The following is an 18349-nucleotide window of genomic DNA, read 5'->3' on the forward strand; positions in this document are numbered from 1 at the left end:
GTTATGGCGCCTCTGCTCATCTAATTCTGCCCTATTTTTCTTGGCATCTATTACTGTTTTTGCTATGGCGGCTGAACCCCCAGCCAAGCTCCCAACAGCCCCGAGAGCAGCTAAGATGGCAGGGATGGTAAATATGAATCCCCCCACATGTGATTTTTTTCTTGATTGCTGTAATTTTTTTAATTGGGGGGTGCTAAGCAACAATTTCATACCATGCCCCTTTGCAATACAAGAATTTTTTTTCTTGCGCTGTTTTTTGGTTAAGAGACTGTCAATAGTTTTAAGAGATTTGAGACCTGCATAAGGTACTTGATACATAACACCCTTGGCCTTCATTGTAGGTTTATTATATACATATTTACAACCCCCACCCCAGTTTTTGTTTGGTGCTCATAGCTATGGTGGTTCCCAATGCTGCTATTTTTTCACTCAAAGAAGCATCTTTGCTTACAAATCTACCAAATGCAGCCTCTTCTAATTTCTTGTCTGCAACATGTATCTTGTCAAGATCAGAATGTGTGTTGTATGCTATGTCATGGTCTCTACAAGCAGCATCTAGGGGATTAACACCAGGATCACCTCTGTTTAATCTATGGTCCAATTTTGTGCCTGGACCACAATACTGATAGCCTGGAATATGTAGTTCAAATGGCAGCTTGTTTATAATGTCATTAACCAAGCCCCGAACCTCGGAAATATTCCAAAATTTGGGGGTTAGAGTATTAATAATTTTTATAAGATATCCAATCCCCTTAGTGTCATTCACTATAAAATTAGACAATTTGGTGCTTATCATGTCCATAATTCCAACCTTTTCATTGTAAAAATTGTGGTTGCCAGCATTTTCCTCCCCAGCTATCACCAATAACCTATCTACAAGTTTCCTGACATCATCTACCCACACAAATTCTTTAGGCAGGGTGTTGTATTGTTTGATTCCACTGCCAGTCTTGATCTGTGACCATATGGGCTTGATTAAATTATTGTATTTTGCCCCACTGCTAGACTTGACTCTTTTTTGTGTTGGATCATTGTTCTGGTATAGAGCATCTGATTTTATTAATATTTCTTTGTAATATTCATAATCTTGATCTGTATAGCTGCCAGGCCTTTTCCTAGTCATCAGTTCCCACAATCCAGGTGTGCCGGGGTACTTAACAAAAGCACCTTTTTCTCCAAGACGAGATTCTGAATATACAATCAGATCATCTCCCATAAATGTTACTCTGAAGTGGCCAATTCTATGTATGATGCTACCATCAAGCTCTGTGTCAGCATATAAGCCAAACACCTCATCTTTATTGTCTTTAGGTGTTTTTAAATATTTTTGAACAAGAAGATCCAATTCAATAGGATCCTGAGTAGCTTCAATTCTTCTAGGAGCAATAGGACTAGGTGTATGAATACTGGAAAGTGGGGTGAATGGATAATCTAATATGTTCCTTGCAGCTACAGGTACAAGCTCTGTGATCAAATTTTGATTTTGCTCTGTAACAGTTTTGATATTTTTACCTAATTCACCAATAGCATCAATTATAGGCTGTTCTGTTTGTTTGTGTTTTTCATAAATTCCTCGGTTCTCTGATTTCCATCCCTTAAATCTTTTTACAAGATAATCTCTTAATTTAAGATCATCAATGATTGGCCTTTTCATGTTTATTTATATATGTTTCAATGTCTAGAAAATTGTTGATTTTATTTCTGTATTTGCCACTATTGGGTGTTCTTGTCATATCAATTGTGACAAACCCATAACTGTCCTGGTTCCAGCACCTGCTGCAAAACTTGGAAAAATCATTGTAGCTCAAGTCCCCACCTACATATTCATCATGTATGTGTTTGAGGTTGGTATGATCCTGATGAAACACACATATAAAATTGCTGTTGTCTCGGATCAGCTGCTTGGGTATTTTTGAAAAAGTCTGTGCCAGGTAGAAGCAATCAATTTTTTTGTGTCGGCCCTGTGTAAAGAAATTTCTAACCTTGTTTTGATTATCCAGTATAATGTCATCAAACACAACAACAGAATTATCGAGACATTCATGAAGTGGCTTAACATCTGGTTCAAAAGTGGCTATATCCAATCCATCATATAGCTTCATCAGCTGCTGATATTTTAATTGTTCCAAGCTCTTAGAGAAGATATACAAGTGCCTGTTTTTCCAGTCTAACCAGTTGGGTGCCAATAAAAAATTATCAACCATTAGTGTAGTTTTACCACAAGAAGATGGCCCAACAATAAGACACCTAATATTATCAGGCAGCAACTTCCCATTTCTCTTATTCTGCTGTTCAGGTTCTGGCAGCCTTTTTATAACATCCCAGGTGTTCATATTATTATTTTGTTTGCATCGATCAAGCTGTGTTCTGGGAGTCCTAGCCATTTGACAAGTAACTTGTTGCCTTTTCTGCGGATGATTTTTTCTATGAGATATTTGTCAGGCTGTTTAGTTTTGCTGAGCTCTTCTTCATAGAATCGGCCTTTGAGAATTTCTCCTCGGTGATCCTTTATTATATATGTGTTAAGGGTCCCAGGTTTAACTTGAACCACTGTATATAATTCAGTGCTCCAGTTTCTTGTAAAGCCTCTTTTGAATAAGTGCTTATATTTGCTGATTCTTACTTGATCACCCACCTTGTATTTGGCCTTTCTTGTTGTTGGCTGATATTTAGGATAATAAACAGTCCTGATCAATTTTTGCTCATCAGATGAAGTTACTTCAGAGGGTTTCATGTTGATTGTGGAATGGACCGAGTTGTTATATTTATGTAGAAGTTCTGGAAGAATATTAATCCATTTATAATTACCTTGAAGTGTAAATTGTTTATACATAAGATTTTTTAGGGTTTTTTTGAATCTCTCTACAATTGAGGCCTTGAGATCACTGTAACTCGAGTAATGTTGTATTGCCTGGCTTTTAATAAATTGTTGAAACACTGAATTATAAAATTCTTTGCCATTATCTGTTTGCAAATAGCGCGGTGATCTTCCACTCTGATTGATGATTGTCCTGATAGCTTCTGTAACACATTTTCCAGTCTTGGATTTGAGTGGCACAGCCCAGGCAAATTTTGAAAATGTGTCTATTACAGTGAGTAGATACTTGTAGCCCTTGTTGATTTTGTCCAAGTTTTTCAACTGTCCACTTGCCATCTCAATCAAGTCGCTCTGCCATAAATCATCTATGCATTTTGTGACTACTGGGAGTCTCTTACAATTATGTCTGGCTTGTCTGTGTAATTCATCAACAATAATTGTCTAGACATAATATGTAAACAAGAATATTGCAACTATAGGGTGTTCAGCAGCTGATACTACAGGATTTTCTAAATATAATTTGTCCCCTATTTGTATTTTAAATTCCAGAGAGCCATCATCTTCAACATATGCTGTTTCTAATGCATTGGGATCTGTAAAATCTTCTAACTCTACACTGGTGATTTTCACTTTGTTATCAGCATTTGTTATTGATAAGGTAGGGTAGTGGTGTGCCTGTGGTTGAAGCCAATATTTGATCTTGATTGGTCTCAATGTGCCCCCAACAAAAAACTGGTAATAAAATTGTGCAGGGGACAGCATATATATTTTGCCACCTGGTGTAAATGGTGAATCATATTCTTTGTTGGGGATGCTGTACAATTCAAGAATTACTGTATGTTTAGGATTTTCAATTATGCCTGTTATTTCTTTTTCTGCTGTAAGCAATCTGCTTGTTGCAGATTCAAGGTGCTCATTGATGGTCCTAACAACATCATCATGGCCTGGCTTGATTTTTATGTCCACAACAAGTTTCTTGTATTGTTGCACAATCTCTTGTAGCTGGGTGGCAAAAACAGACAGAGCATTTGCTTGATTGGATTCCATGGTCCCTAGCTGTTGCTTGATATTAGCAACAATTTGCTGCAAATTTTCAACAACTGCCAATTTTGAATTTTGAGCAGTAAGATCATGGACCTGTCTTCTGATATCCTCAAACAGGGCATGCAGTTCATTAATATGTTGATTTGTTGGTAGAGTGGCCACTGTCTGAGTGAGTTGTTTGATCTCTGTCTGGATATTCCTGATATCTTCTGATTTCAATATGCGATTCACTGCCCTCTTAATATTTTTAAGTTCCTGTGATGTAGGCAGATTTGATACAGTATTTTGCAAAAATTCAAGTGACAATTTCACATTGTTTAATTCAGAAGCATCAGCCACATTTTGCATAGCATTTTGGAGCAGGGCTATATCTGCCTGAGAGGGTGTTGATTGTTGTAAAATTTCAAGTTTTGTTTGGATATCATCTATCAAGTGATGAAAATGAGATAGTTCAGATTCAGTGTTGAGGTTTTCAAGCTTTGTGATTTGTTGCTGGACACTAACAAGAGTATCTACAATCCCAGGCAAACGGGATTCTAGAGATTCTTGTACATTTGTCAAATCACTTTGCACTGCTGCTATTGTACCTTCAAGATGGGTTATGGTACTTTGAATTTTTCCAAAATCTTCATATGTTTCAAGTTGCAGCTTAATATTTGCAACACTCCGAGTTATTGCACTCAAAGCATCAGAAGATGGCAAGTTGTTCATAAAATTTTCAAGTGTCTCAATTTTTTCTTTAACCTCGGCTATGGCATTGTTCAGAGGGTCCAGATTAGGTATTTGGAGTGACTGAATCTGTTCTTTTAGAGTGGAAATCACTAGATCAAAATCTTCTTGTGATTTTATGCTTTTGACAATTGTTTGGAGCTGTGCCTGGACATTATTTATTTGCTCTTCCAATTGTTGTTTCAATTGCTTAGAGTTGTTAGCCTGGGTCTTAAATTTGGCTTGAAGAGCTGCTACAGCCTCTTCTAAACTTTGAAAATTATCCAATGTGGCCAAATCAGTATATTTCTGAAGCAGCAATTTGAGTTCAGAATCAATTTTAAGAAGAGGGTCCATGCATTGTGATTGCAAATTTGTAATTTCTAATTGAAGACTGGCATTGAGTGTGGTTTGTAAAGCTTGTAAATCACTTCTTAATTTCTTGACTCTGAAATCAAGCATCAGAATCTCATCACTGTGATCTTCATGTCTTGTATGGCCAAATATATCATTAGGCATTTTTGTTTTAGCGGTTATTTATTATAGAGTATCTAATTCTTAATTCTATAAAAAAGGGTATAAGCTTGTCATAGGATCCAGGGACCTCAATATATAAGCAGTCACCAGCAGAAACAGTATAAACAGTGCCAGAAATCATGTTTGAGTGCTTAATTCTGTAAATATTTCTCCCTACTGAAATTTTGACATCACCCTCAGGGGTTGTAATAAATTGTAATTGACCACCTACAGGTAATTGGTAATGATTTAAATTATTGTTAAATATGTACAATATTTTGCCTGTTTCATCATCAACATCTGTAAGTATGCTGTTCAGATGAATAATTAAGAAACCACTCAGTTTAGATATTATATCAGAAGAGGGTTGTGGTGTTGGCAGCTCCATAATAGCCCGTTTTTTGAACCCAAATAAGTTCATAGGCATGTTTATTTATTTCAAATCATGCTCTGTGTTTGGGCATTGATTTCCATTTTTCAAATCAAAATGACCCCATGGTAAAGTATGTATGCCACATGATAAAATACATCTCTTATCATCATGTGGGTCCAGAGCCACTTTTCTTACAATATTGCTAGTCAATAAGTGATCCACACTCTGAATTCTGGATTCTGATGTTCTGATGGTGCTACATGATTTGAGGCAATTTTTGTAATCCTCAAATTCAAGCTCTTTGTCAACAGTCACTCTGCCAATGCCCTTGGCTTTTTTGGCAACAACACCACTACATGTTTCAAAACTGTACATCTTGGCTCTTAACCCAGCAAATGCCACAATAACATCACCAAGTGTCTCATCTTTTAACTTGCCAGGCACCTTTTTGTTGTGGGGTTGAATCTTTGTATGTTCACTGGTATCAAAATATTCAAGCAATTCAGGCTGGGACATATCTTGATAAACATCTTCTGTCTGAATATCAAGAATAAAACTATCCGTGTCCATGTACATTAATTTTATATTATCACGATAGAAAGGCTTCAACACATCATAATAGAGCTTTAACATATGTAATTTGGCCAATTCCAATATTACAGCCCCTACATAAATAGGTTTATCAAACTTAATCTTTGTTTTTTTCATGTTGAAAAGTGCCATATTTTCATCATAAATTTTTCTATAATTGAAATTAGGCTTTGCAACCAATTTTTTGCTCAGGCTGGGGTCAGTAATTATTTTAACATCGGTATGTTTTCTGACATTTTCAATAGTTTTGCCATACACAGAATTGACCATCAATTTAAACAAGGCCTTATCAAATTGGCTCATTGCAGATGTTCGAAGCTCTGTGTTTGTATCAATATAAGGCTTCAACCATTTTAAGTGCCTGAACCTCAAAACTTTGCCAAGTTTGGTCACTTGAACACCATGATGCATCAGGAACTGGAGGTTCTTGTAATATATGACATTGCCCTGTTTTGGCTCCAGTGTCATCATCAATTTCTTCTGTTTAGAGCCAGGTGAGCACTTAACCTCGGGAATTGGGGGCAGATCAGAAAATGTGTTGTGCAAATCATCAGGAATTGTCAGATCAACCTCTAAGAAGAGGCCATAGTCACTGTCATCAAAATCCTTAAGATTCTCAATATTAAAATCTTCAACCCATTCAAGCCCTGCATATGGCAGTTTATCCATCATAGCATAACCATATAGGCTATTGGCATCTACATACAATATATAATTTGATTTCAGTGCTGGATCATAATCAGGCATATATTTGTTATTTGCTCTGGCATATCTCTGAGAGCATTGCACCATGCCCCCTCTTATACATTGCTCCATAAACAGATACATATCTTGATCTTGGATCAGATCCAAATGCATTTTAGCATTTAAAAACATTGCAGACCATGCTAGGCCCGGGGCACTGTAAAAATATATTGGTTCCAGTCTATAATTTTGCATAGAAGATTTTCTGAATGCCTGCAATATATCAGCTAAGAGGGTCACATCAAGTTTTAAATATGCCATGTGATAATCACCAAATGTCTGGCATTTTAAATTGTTCCACATCAATTGGGCATGGTGATAATCATCATCAGTGATTCCAGATCCTCTGATTTTGCTGTAAAACTCTTTCTTGTGGTGGCAGAGCACACTCATCAAATTTAGAAAAATCTGTAACATAATCATATGGATATACACCCTTCCGCCTAATTAATTTCAGGTCCTGATTTGGAAACAAAGCACATGTGATTTTGAATTGATCATCAGATAATTGAGTGGCCAGTGTAGCCAGGCTAGCAGATAAAATTCTGTAGGAATCAAGAAATCTTATGTGAATAGGAACACCATTAACTTTAATTATTTTGCTAATAGCAATATATTTCTCATCATTTTCAGCTAAAATATTTAAATTCTGCTTGTCAAACCCCTCGTACCTGATCAAATGATGAAAATCATAATTGGATGCACCATGGCAAAATATGGGGATAAATTTTGGTCTCTGGATCTTAATATTACACCTATTACACAGGGCCATTTTGAATTTACCATCTGTATGAGAATGGTGTTTCACCTTGATTTTTGTATCTGAAAATTCACAATCACATAGTGGGAATTTTTCTGCATTGTTGAAATCTTCAATCTGTTTCTCTGTTAAAGGCAACATAGGTTTTGATTTTAATAAGATATTAGATGCTATGTCATGGCACTCATTTTCTATTCTATGTGCAAATTTTTTGATGGCATCTGCTCCCATGTATGAATATTCTTTACTAACAACACCATCCTGTACAACAACATAATAAAAACTAGAAGGTTCATGTAACTGGTATGATGTAATTGAAGATTCATCAGGATCTGGGCTGCAGAATGCAAGGGGTTTGAGGTTTGATTCAAAATCACAGACTATATATGCTGGGTGTTCCAACCAGGCTTCAAACTTTTTGAATTTGGCATTTTCACTTGGCATTGGCATCACCATATGAACAGGTTTATAGTTGCCACAGTATTTCAGATGCTCAATTAACTTGTTTTTAGCAATTTCTGCATTCACTTTACAAACCCCTTTTATTATTTTTTTACCATCAAATACAGTTAAACATCTTCTGCACAACTTGAATATTGTATTGGATTTGTCTATTTGCTTTCTTACTAAAGCTTCAAGATTATGTATCAGAGTGTAATGATATGTGCCATCCCCTTCAATTAAGAGCAGATCAATTGGAACAGCAGAATCATCATCAAATGTACTGATTCTGAGAGGTGCTATCAAGCAATTGCCACGACCAGTGGAACAAATAAATTGTTTACCATTAATATCCCTGGCCTTTTTTTCAAATTTATCAATATTCTGAACAGACATTGGACATTCTAAGCCCTTCATTGCTTCATTAAAAATATGTTCATGTTGTTTGTAATAATTTATTCTCTGAGGATTCCTTGAAACTGGAAACAAAGCAGCTAAAATACACCACAAAAAGCATTTCTCATCATTATTTTCAATATTGACCACGGCTCTTTTGTTTTTAATATTAGCAGGTAATGGCAGATATGTAGATCCTTGTAATAGGCTGAATTCAGAAATATTAACATATAACTTGTGTGGAGATCCGCATAGGCTCCATCCAGACTCTTTTGCTGCAAATTCAGAGTGTTTAATATTCAATTGATCCATCAAACTGCTTATTATTTTGTCTAAATTTGTATTTGAATATACAGGTACAGTTTCTGTTATGTGGGGCTGTGTAAATTTTGTGCCATTTGGCTTCTTATATTGTGTAAACAATTTGAGGGACAGCTTATAAGAGCCATTTTGTGCATTTAGAATTGCCTGCATATCAGAATTTACACTGTTCAAAAAATTCTCAATACCACATCTTGTCTCTGATACAAACCGATAATCTCTTAATTGGCCATTACAACTGCTATGGATAGGTGGTGCATAGCGTGGCTGCTTTGCAGGTCCAGCATTAACAGGTGCTTCATGCTTCCTTTTCAGACCAGATGTAGATGGTTGTGGGGGCAATGTTGATGACTGTACATAAGAATTACACTTATGCCATTTGTATTATGCCTTGCTTAATATTTTATGGCATCTTGGACACATTTTTGTGGCCTTTCTGCATTTCTTAGAGTCGCAAATATGCCGGTGCCTAGACCAATGAGAACTAGATATATTTTTATTACACTGATTGCAATATTTTTGTTTTGGCATTTTTGTTGTTGTTTATTATATAAAATTTCTTGGGGTTCAAATCAAAATTCTATACAAAATATCAGTTGGGTTCAGCAGTTAGTGGCTGAGCTGGTGCTTTTATACCCAAACAACAGCAGTAACTAGGTTTTGGTGATAGTTTTGCTCTATTATGCTGATGTACAACACACTTCACCAGGTTTAATACCTCATCTCTATATCAACTAAATACAATTCAAAATTGGATTTTGAACTGTGCAGTAAATATTCTGTAAGTCTCACTTGTGTTTATATTAACAGAACAAGACAAAACCAGAATTGTATTCAGGATTGCATGTTTTCATACAAAAAAGCCATATTTTTGACAAGTTTATAAACAACAATCACACAGATATAGCTTTTACACACATGGCCGAATCTGTCTGAGGGGGGGGGGATTCAAGATTCTTGGGATTTTGACAGAAAAATACACTGTGAACAATAAGATGAAATGGGAACTTGCTATTGTTTTAAGTATAGGCAAATCTGTCTAAGGGGCTTCATCTTTTCTACACTTCTTCAGAGCATATCACACCTGAAGAATTGGGGTATAAGCCCCTTTTGCCTTTGTTTTAAGTATAGGCAAATCTGTCTGAGAGGCTTCTCCTTTTCTACACTAGAATTCAAAATTCTTAAAAATTCAGAGCATATCACACCTGAAGAATTGGGGTATAAGCCCCTCTTGCCATTGTTTTAAGTATGGGCAAATCGGATTGTTCAATCAAATAGCCTCTCCTTTTCTACACTTGTAAGTGGTGCTCATCCTATATACTTTCCTACTACTTTTATGTATATTGTTTATAATAGTTATTATTGTAAAATGACAATTATAACCATGGTAATAAATATTTTTTGTATTATTATTTCTACTAATCTAGTTTTATTATTGGCCTATCCACTTCTACGAATATTACTGGCGACGCCTGTGTTGATGAGGAATGAGCCCCTTCCCCCGAAATAAAATCCTGGCTACGGGCCTGTCTATTTCATTCTCGGTCTGGTCTCGACAAGTCTCGAATGGTTTGGTTTCCTTTTCGTCACTGCCTAGTCAATTACCTTGGATTTTATTCATATGGTCTTCTCACATCCAAAGGTTCGAAAATGTACATTGTTTTTTACAACTGCTTGTTCATTTGTTTCCACGTATAACTTACCCATAGATTCGATAACATGCACTGTATTGTCATGAACTTGTTGCCTTATTTCTATGTATAAATCCTCATCGGGTAGAAAATACACATTATTTTGTCACGAGATTGTACCTTCGTTATTACACATAACTAGTCGTAGATAGGAGAATATACATTGATTTTGTCACACGCTTGTTCATTTGTTTCTACGCATAACTAACAACCAATAGTGAGTCTTGAAGCTTTCCTGGCGACGAATGATGAAATGATTCTCTCGGGATATCGACCAGGTGAGTTGTGAAAAGGATTCCATCTTTTCCACAACTCACCTGGTCAATAGCTGGAGAGAATATTTTCATAACTACCCATAGGTTAGAGTAGGCATGTAGGAAGTGGTGGGTTCTGGGGTCTAAACCCCATCCCCTAAAATTCTACAAATATTTCGTAGGAAATTGTGATAGTGGCAATTAATGTTTACTTCCTTAGCACGATTAAACATCTTGTATAATAAGTTGTAATATACTGAGAAATTCATCTTCTGAGCTTCTGCCTCGCACTTTTTCGCCTTCAGATAACAGTTGTTGATAAGGGATTAGCCATTTCGAAATAACATTCAGGCTACAGACTTAGGTTCAAGAATGGTTGTGTCCTAATTGCGAACAGTCCTAATTGCGAACAACGCCTTAATCGTCCTAATTGCGAACACACAAAAGTGAGAAATAATTTCATGTCCTAATTGCGAACACATGAAACTGAAAAACCTGTTTTCAAAAACAGATAAGGTAGTGACGTAGAGAGACAGCTGGTTTGACTAACAACAATAGCCAGCCTGATTGACTTATAATGGTCTCCTGCTTTGTAAATCTCTCCAAGGTCATTTCACCCTTTCAGTCTGTCGACGTATTCTGGCCTTCATTCGTGTGTTATTGACTTGATAACCCCTTGGTGCCTTACGTGATGTGAAACTGCTTCAACAGGAAGCACCGGGCAAATAATGTAGTGGAGTTGATGGAACCGCAGATGAAAATGAGGCTGGAAGATGTAAAACGGAAGAAAAAAATATGTTTTTTGTTTTTTTGGCGAGGAGAACCAACAAGTATAAGGAGATCGATGGTATTCCTAAATTTTTAAGAACAGTGTCCTATGTTTTAAAATTTGAATTTGAAATTTAGATAAAGTTAATAATTGTATTGTTAAATGACGAAGCTCTTTTCAGTTAAGAAGTGTGCAGTAGGTATTCCTATAAAAAATAGGCCACACGTTGGCGACTACTTTAATCATGTCGAATTTTCTATGATTCAACAAAACACTGACCAGTTTCAAGTCTGGAACTGAGACTCGGGAAGTGTGAGAGAAAGTTGTAGGTCCCAAGGCAGAAAAATTTGTTCGCGATTAGGACATAGTCCTTCAGGCAGCAAGAATTCGCAATTAGGACTGTTCGCAATTAGGACGACACATCGAGAATTTGCATTGTTTTGTAACGAGCTTGTTCCTTTAGTTCTACGTACGACTACCCAATTGTTGAAAAATACGCATTGTTTGTGTAACGTGACTGTTAATTTGCTTCAACCCACAGGTTTGAGAATGTGCTTTATTGTCATCTTCTTGTTTCAACTACCCATAGGTTCTAAAATATGTATTGTTTTGTCATGTGCTTGTGTTTTTACATCTGCGCATAACTACACACAGGTTCGACAATGTGAGAAAGGTTGAGCATATTTTGGCCACATGATATTTATTTGTTTTTATATATATCATTGGTGATACGATCTTGTGTGTATTCTAAAGATAGTTTATCCTTTGTATTAACAGTCTGCGCGATGTCAGAGGAGAAAATCGCTTATCTCAATTTCGACATTGAGAGAGGGGAGCCCGACGAACAATGTCTAAAGAAGGCCGAGACGGAACTTAGGGAGACTCCAGAACGAAAGAAGGAAGCTCTGCAAGAATTAAGGAAAATGGTACAAGGTGAGATGGTTTATTCTTTTATAGCCAGTACCAGCTTCTGCCTATTCGCACAGTCGCAGCTCACATCCAAATAACAGTGTAGTGCAATTAATTTTTATTATATTTATTAATTGAACGCCAATTTTTTTCAAAACATCAAATGCTCTCTGACCACCTCACCATCCACTTACTTCTTTAGTTCAGTATTTCTGTCTGAGTTTCTTAGACGTCAAATGAAGTTCAAATTCGCACCTTTTAAAGAGAACTAACTACCTCCTGGCGCTGTTTTCAGCGGCGAGTAGAGAAAGCAGAAAGGTGCTTCTGGCTTGGCTCAATGAGCTTCACACAGAAAAGTGTAAGCTACTACTTACACGCATGCGTGTTGCAATCCCTTTCCATTCCTTACTGTCGGACCCTGTGGCTGAGTGGCTAGCACATCGCGCTGCGAATCCCGCTCGGACATGGTTGTTTGTGAATGTCCATTCATCAATTTCATCATTTCAACACTCATCCCCATCTTCGCAAATTAGCCAAGAGGCACAAAACGCGAAGTAAAATAAAGTCAATCAAAAAAATATCAAAACCATTCCTTACTTTGTGACGGAGTAGAAAGCAACCTACACATCATTGCAAATTGAGGGATCTTTTAGAAAGAAAAATTTCGATAATATCATCCTCAACTCACGCTGTTTCGAGCATGGCAGTGTTATAGAAATTGGTAAGCATTTTCTGTCTTGACTTGAACGAGGAAAGGTAAGGGGATGCGTAGAAAACTGACAGCGAATCCGAAGTTGTAAACGAAATATTACATTGTTTCAATAAGCAACCAGCCTTTAAATAATTTATTTGCTGATAAGTTTCGGGTGGTTTTGAGAGCGAGGAAAAAAGTGAAACAAGATTAAAAAAAAACTTTGCTCAAAAGACAGAAGTTTGATGTTTTTCGGTCAACGGTGGAAATATAGCAGATATTATTTTTCAGTCTGTCTTTTAAGAGTGAGATCAGAGGTTTGTGACTGACCCAAAGATTCACATTTATTATGTTTTATTTAATTTTGTGTTTAATACGCACGATGATATATCTGTTATCAATTTCTGTTTTGTTATATCTTGGAAAACGTTGTTGCATTAATATGATGTATAATTAATTATTATCACATTCTTGGTAATGTAAAATTACGATGTATACATTTCTATATACATTTTTGACCATAGCGACGATAAAGAAACAAAAGACAGTAGATCAATAAGTGATAAAATATATGGAAATTTTAAATAGTGACGTCCGAGTTTCATTGAAGTTATCAAAATCCTAATTGCTATTTCGTAAAGTGAATACTAGGATGCTTCATTGAAGTTCAAGTAAAAGGTTTGCTTCAATAATTTGCCGCATACAGCCAGGATTCAAGAAAAAAAACAATCTTCTGATGCGCGGTTTGAGGTTTGTGCAATGGTAGTTATAGACTTTTAAATTTTATTTTGTCTTGGATTTGCAATTTGTTGAACATGTTGCGAAGATAAAATTGGCGACCCTAAATATTTACTCAAGATTATTATTATTGTTTGTAATCATGGCAGATATATCTAAAGAAACGAAGCCTAGATATTTACGTAGGCTAAAGTCTAATGTTGCATATGAATGAACCTACTTAAATAGTAGTGATTCTCACGATGGTGACATTTGTGATGTACAGTCAGGTAAGATTGAAGGCGTGGCGTGTTGTGATAAGCTTGATAATGACCTGATGTATGTGCAATGTTTTGATATTCATTCGTGGTATCATGTTTCATGTTTGAAGCTTTCCGTCACACATTGGACAATTTATTCTACGACTAAGGAAAAATACTGTTGTAACAAATGTGATTCCAGTTAGGGTCCTTACCAATTGCCGGTGTATTTGGAAAGTATAATCCATACTAAACAGCATTAGAAGCATACAATTAGCTGTTATAAGTTCTAACCAAGAACTTAAGACTCAGTTTGAACAGTCTAATCAGGAACTTAAGACTCAGTTTGAACAATCTAATCAGGAATTTAAACAGTCTAATCAACAACTCAAACAGTCTTATCAGGAACTTAGATCAGAATTAAATCTGTCTAATGAAAATATTCAGGTTAAACTCGACGTTATATCTTTAAAACAAGCTGAATTATCTAGTGCACATACACAGTTATCTTCACAGCTTGATGTTAAATTTGAAGCTGTTAATCATGATATTAGTCATGTTAACAATCGGCTCAATATTTTAATGTCTGAATTTAAGGACAAAATAGATGCGGTTAGTACAGCGTGTTTAGGTAACAGTTACATACAGTTTCATACACATTTCTTCACTTTTACACAAGATACTACGGAAATAAGTTTCTCCAAGGTTTACAACGTTCATCGAGGTATTTTCTTTCATCGTGGAATATATTTGAAAGGGAAATCATGTATTTTTCAAGAGAAATATCTCACCGACGCACAATTGCCATTGCTTTCATTTCCTTGCCCTGCGACAACCGGATGCTGCGTACGTTTGATGACGTAAGCCCCTGTCAGTGTTTCAACCCTTTTTTTTTACTATGCTTGCCTAACGTACCCAAACCTAACCTAACCTTATCGGAAATGGTTCGTGGGGATATCCGTGTATGGTTCGTGGGGCTATCCGTCAGCTACCCGTGCATAATGTATAATTTCCACCGGTGACGAACATGATAGTAGATATTTTTCGGTGAAGAAGGTTGAAACACTGCATAGCCACAACGTGAGTCAAGATGTGCCCGCCATATTGTGTGTTCCGGAAGCGATAAAAGGAATAAAAAACACTCAGAATGTGAAAAATTGCGTTTGTTTTCGTGTAAAAAGCATAATGGCACCTTGAACTATGTTCCGCAATACACAATTGGTAAGTACGAACCATGCGAAACACAAAATATCCGATTTTAATGTGTCTCCGATCTATGAAACTGTTACCACCGTATTTACAATCAACTACACGTCTTGAATCTGTATTTGATAATAAATATCGTAATGTTGATGACAAACTATCTGAATTTGAAAATGTGCAAGGATCATTGAAAGAACACGTTCTTGATTGTGACGAACGTCTAACGGATCTTAATAACAATTTCAATGATTATGATCAAAGTTTAGATAATATCAAATCAAATTATAATGATTGTTCTTCTAACATTATTGTTGATCTTATGTCTAGAGTCACTATTTTAGAAAGTAAAAGGAATGTTAATGCTGATGTACATAAGAATATTTCTGATTGTACAGAAAGGTTCCAACAGTTTAATTCCCGAATTGAAGATATGGAACAAGATAGCAAAAACCTTCAATCTGATGGCAAATATATAACAGCCGAAATTAATTCTAATGCCCGTAATTCTGTTGTTACAAATAGTAAAAGTAGAACAAAATCAATTCTTGTGGATAATACAGAATCTAATACATGTCTGAATGGAATCCAATACATGTTGGATTCAGTACTTCGTCTAGTGACGTATCAGATGATTCTTCTAGGACAGTTTCTGGTAAGAAGAATGTTATTAACACTAGTGCCCGTAAACATGTCCGTTGGAAGCACAAGTATAATAAATCTGTAAGATTTAGCTCTGAAGGAACTTCCGTAAAGAAATTCCGAAGTGACGACACAGAAGGTTCATTCAAAAAACGAGAGTTAGGTGCTGAGAAATATAACAATACTGACGCTTGCTATCAACTGTTGGGTACAAATGCACATCCTATTTCTAGTTTTGTGCTTACTAAGAATAATGACAGTGGTAGGAATGTACATAATAATCCACATTCTCATCTAGATCAAAGCTTTAATTCTCCTTGTATGTGGTGTGATTTTTATCCACAAATATCGGAACCTAACCCACAAAATGATTGTGTTAGTAATATTTATCGTGATGCAAGTTTACCATGTCCAATTTCGAAGAATCACGATGATCCTCATTCTTCTGTAAATGGTTCCAGATTGGACGATTATGGTAACACAGGGTTAAACGGAGCAAATCATATTTGCTAAAATCGACCGTGTAGTTCGAGAGGAAGAAGTGATCATCCTATAACTATAAATACATGCAATGGAGAAGGAAATGCAAGAAGTGGACGTTTAAAATTAAGTGAATTATCTCCATTGCCTAAGTTCTCGGGAAAGATAGAGCAACAATCAGCGAGAGAATATATTGAACAGCTGGATAACATATTAAATGTTGTAGGAGTGCCAACAGATATGAAACTGCAAAGTATTCAACAATGCTTCATTTGGAGAGCTGGTTATTGATTTCGGACTCATAAATATTACTTTAATTCTCATGATCAGTTTGTACAAGAATTCATTAATCAGTTTGCTTCTTCGGAAGTTATCCAATCACAACTCTCCGTAGTGAGGAATCGCAAATACGATCCGTGTACATGGCAGTTTAGAGACTTTTGTTATAAAAACTCACTCTAGTTATTGAAATTTGTTTGAAAATCCTCAAGATTGTTGTGCAGTTAATACTTAGCCAATTACCTGATAATATTGCCAATCGCATTACTTATCACGAAATTCGTTCTGTAGATCAACTGGCTAGCATGTTGAGAAGGTTAGATGTAATAAAATTTAGTAGAAAGGGGCTTGTTGTTCTTCATAATGAAGATAACGAACATGAAAATATTCCAAAGGTTTTTAAGAACTAGGAACAAAATAGAGCCAAGTTAAATGTGCGGCAAGTTAATGTTCGACGCTCGAAGACCACTAGTGTTTGTACTCAGACTCCAACTAGTATTGAGTTAGAAGCGAATGCTGTTATCAATCAAGGTTACGAAAATCGGCAGGGAAACAATTCGAGGTCGATATTTCAACAATTTTAGGTGAACCTCTAATAATTATGGACATTATGGAAATTTTACTGCACGAAACAATTATAATAGCTTCAGATCTTAAAATGGAGGCCAATTCCGAAATAATTGCAGGCAAAATAATTATTGTTCACCTACAGGACAATTTAATGATGAAAATTTGCTCAATCAATCGCGATTCTATTGCAGGAATGAAAATCGCAGTGCTAATAATAATACAATGCCATATCAATGTTTTCCTGCAAATTCAAATCCATTAAATTCTCAATCTGAAGCAGCAGGTTTGGTATCACAAACTAATTCTGATTCTACAAGAATGGCAAATCGTGAACAAAATATTTCGCAAATAAATCAAGTACAAGGTTCTTCACCTTTAACGCAAGTTCCCGTGAGATGGTAAATTAAAAGGTTGAGATGATATACTTCAAGCAAGTTTTGTACAAGGGCAAAGTTTTGTTAAAGCATGTATGAGACGATATCAAGAAATTTAGTTGTTCTTCGCACTTTAATTTAAAGAAAAATTGATTTTTTTAATCTATGCGTATTCAATGGAACTGATAATGATGGAACTTCTTCCTATTGCTACTGATGTGCTAAAATACGATAATTGTTGCTGCGTGCAAGTAAGAATATAGATATATTTTTGTTTCTGCGCGATATTATTTAAGAATTTGTTCATAGAAAAATATACTCTCCATATAAATAATAGATTTATGCAAATGTATTGCATCTAGTAGGAATGAGAAATGGAATTATCCACTAGATTACATATGGTTATTATTTTATTTGAGAATTGATGTGTCTACAAAGTACATGAATAAATGTAGACAATACTTTATGAAAAGCCATGTATGCCTGGACGATGTGATGGTTATCTTCGTCTAACAAGTTTATGTGCGCGCAAATAAGTATGATATTTGAACAAACAGTCGCAGCATTAATTTATTACTTGCAACTCAATTGACAACGTTGAAGTATTTGTTCAAGAAAATTTGTAATGAGGTAGCCATATTTGCAAAAATTACAGTTTCCAACTAAGATAGTGATTTGGAAGATAGAGAAGAAGGAATGAACTAAGTGTATGTTTTGCATTTCTTGATTGTCGTGCATTATTTACATCTATTGAACATATTGCTGAAGAAATTATCCAAGATCGAATAAGAAGTGAAGTAA

The 18349-nt window shown here is 35.7% G+C and overlaps 1 protein-coding gene across 1 annotated transcript in view; it reads left to right on the forward strand.

Moving 5' to 3' along the window:
* Nucleotides 1-18349, forward strand: part of LOC145979502 (alpha-tocopherol transfer protein-like) — a 90184-nt gene that overhangs the window by 10807 nt on the left and 61028 nt on the right. The window contains exon 2 of the mRNA XM_083112438.1: nucleotides 12204-12359. Coding sequence (XP_082968564.1) covers nucleotides 12212-12359 — 148 coding nt within the window. The 5' untranslated portion in view covers nucleotides 12204-12211. The remainder of the gene's footprint in view (nucleotides 1-12203; nucleotides 12360-18349) is intronic.

The sequence above is a fragment of the Lepisma saccharinum genome, chromosome 26, assembly GCF_977018435.1.
Source record: "Lepisma saccharinum chromosome 26, izLepSacc3.1, whole genome shotgun sequence".
In the NCBI taxonomy this organism is placed as follows: Eukaryota; Metazoa; Arthropoda; class Insecta; order Zygentoma; family Lepismatidae; genus Lepisma; species Lepisma saccharinum.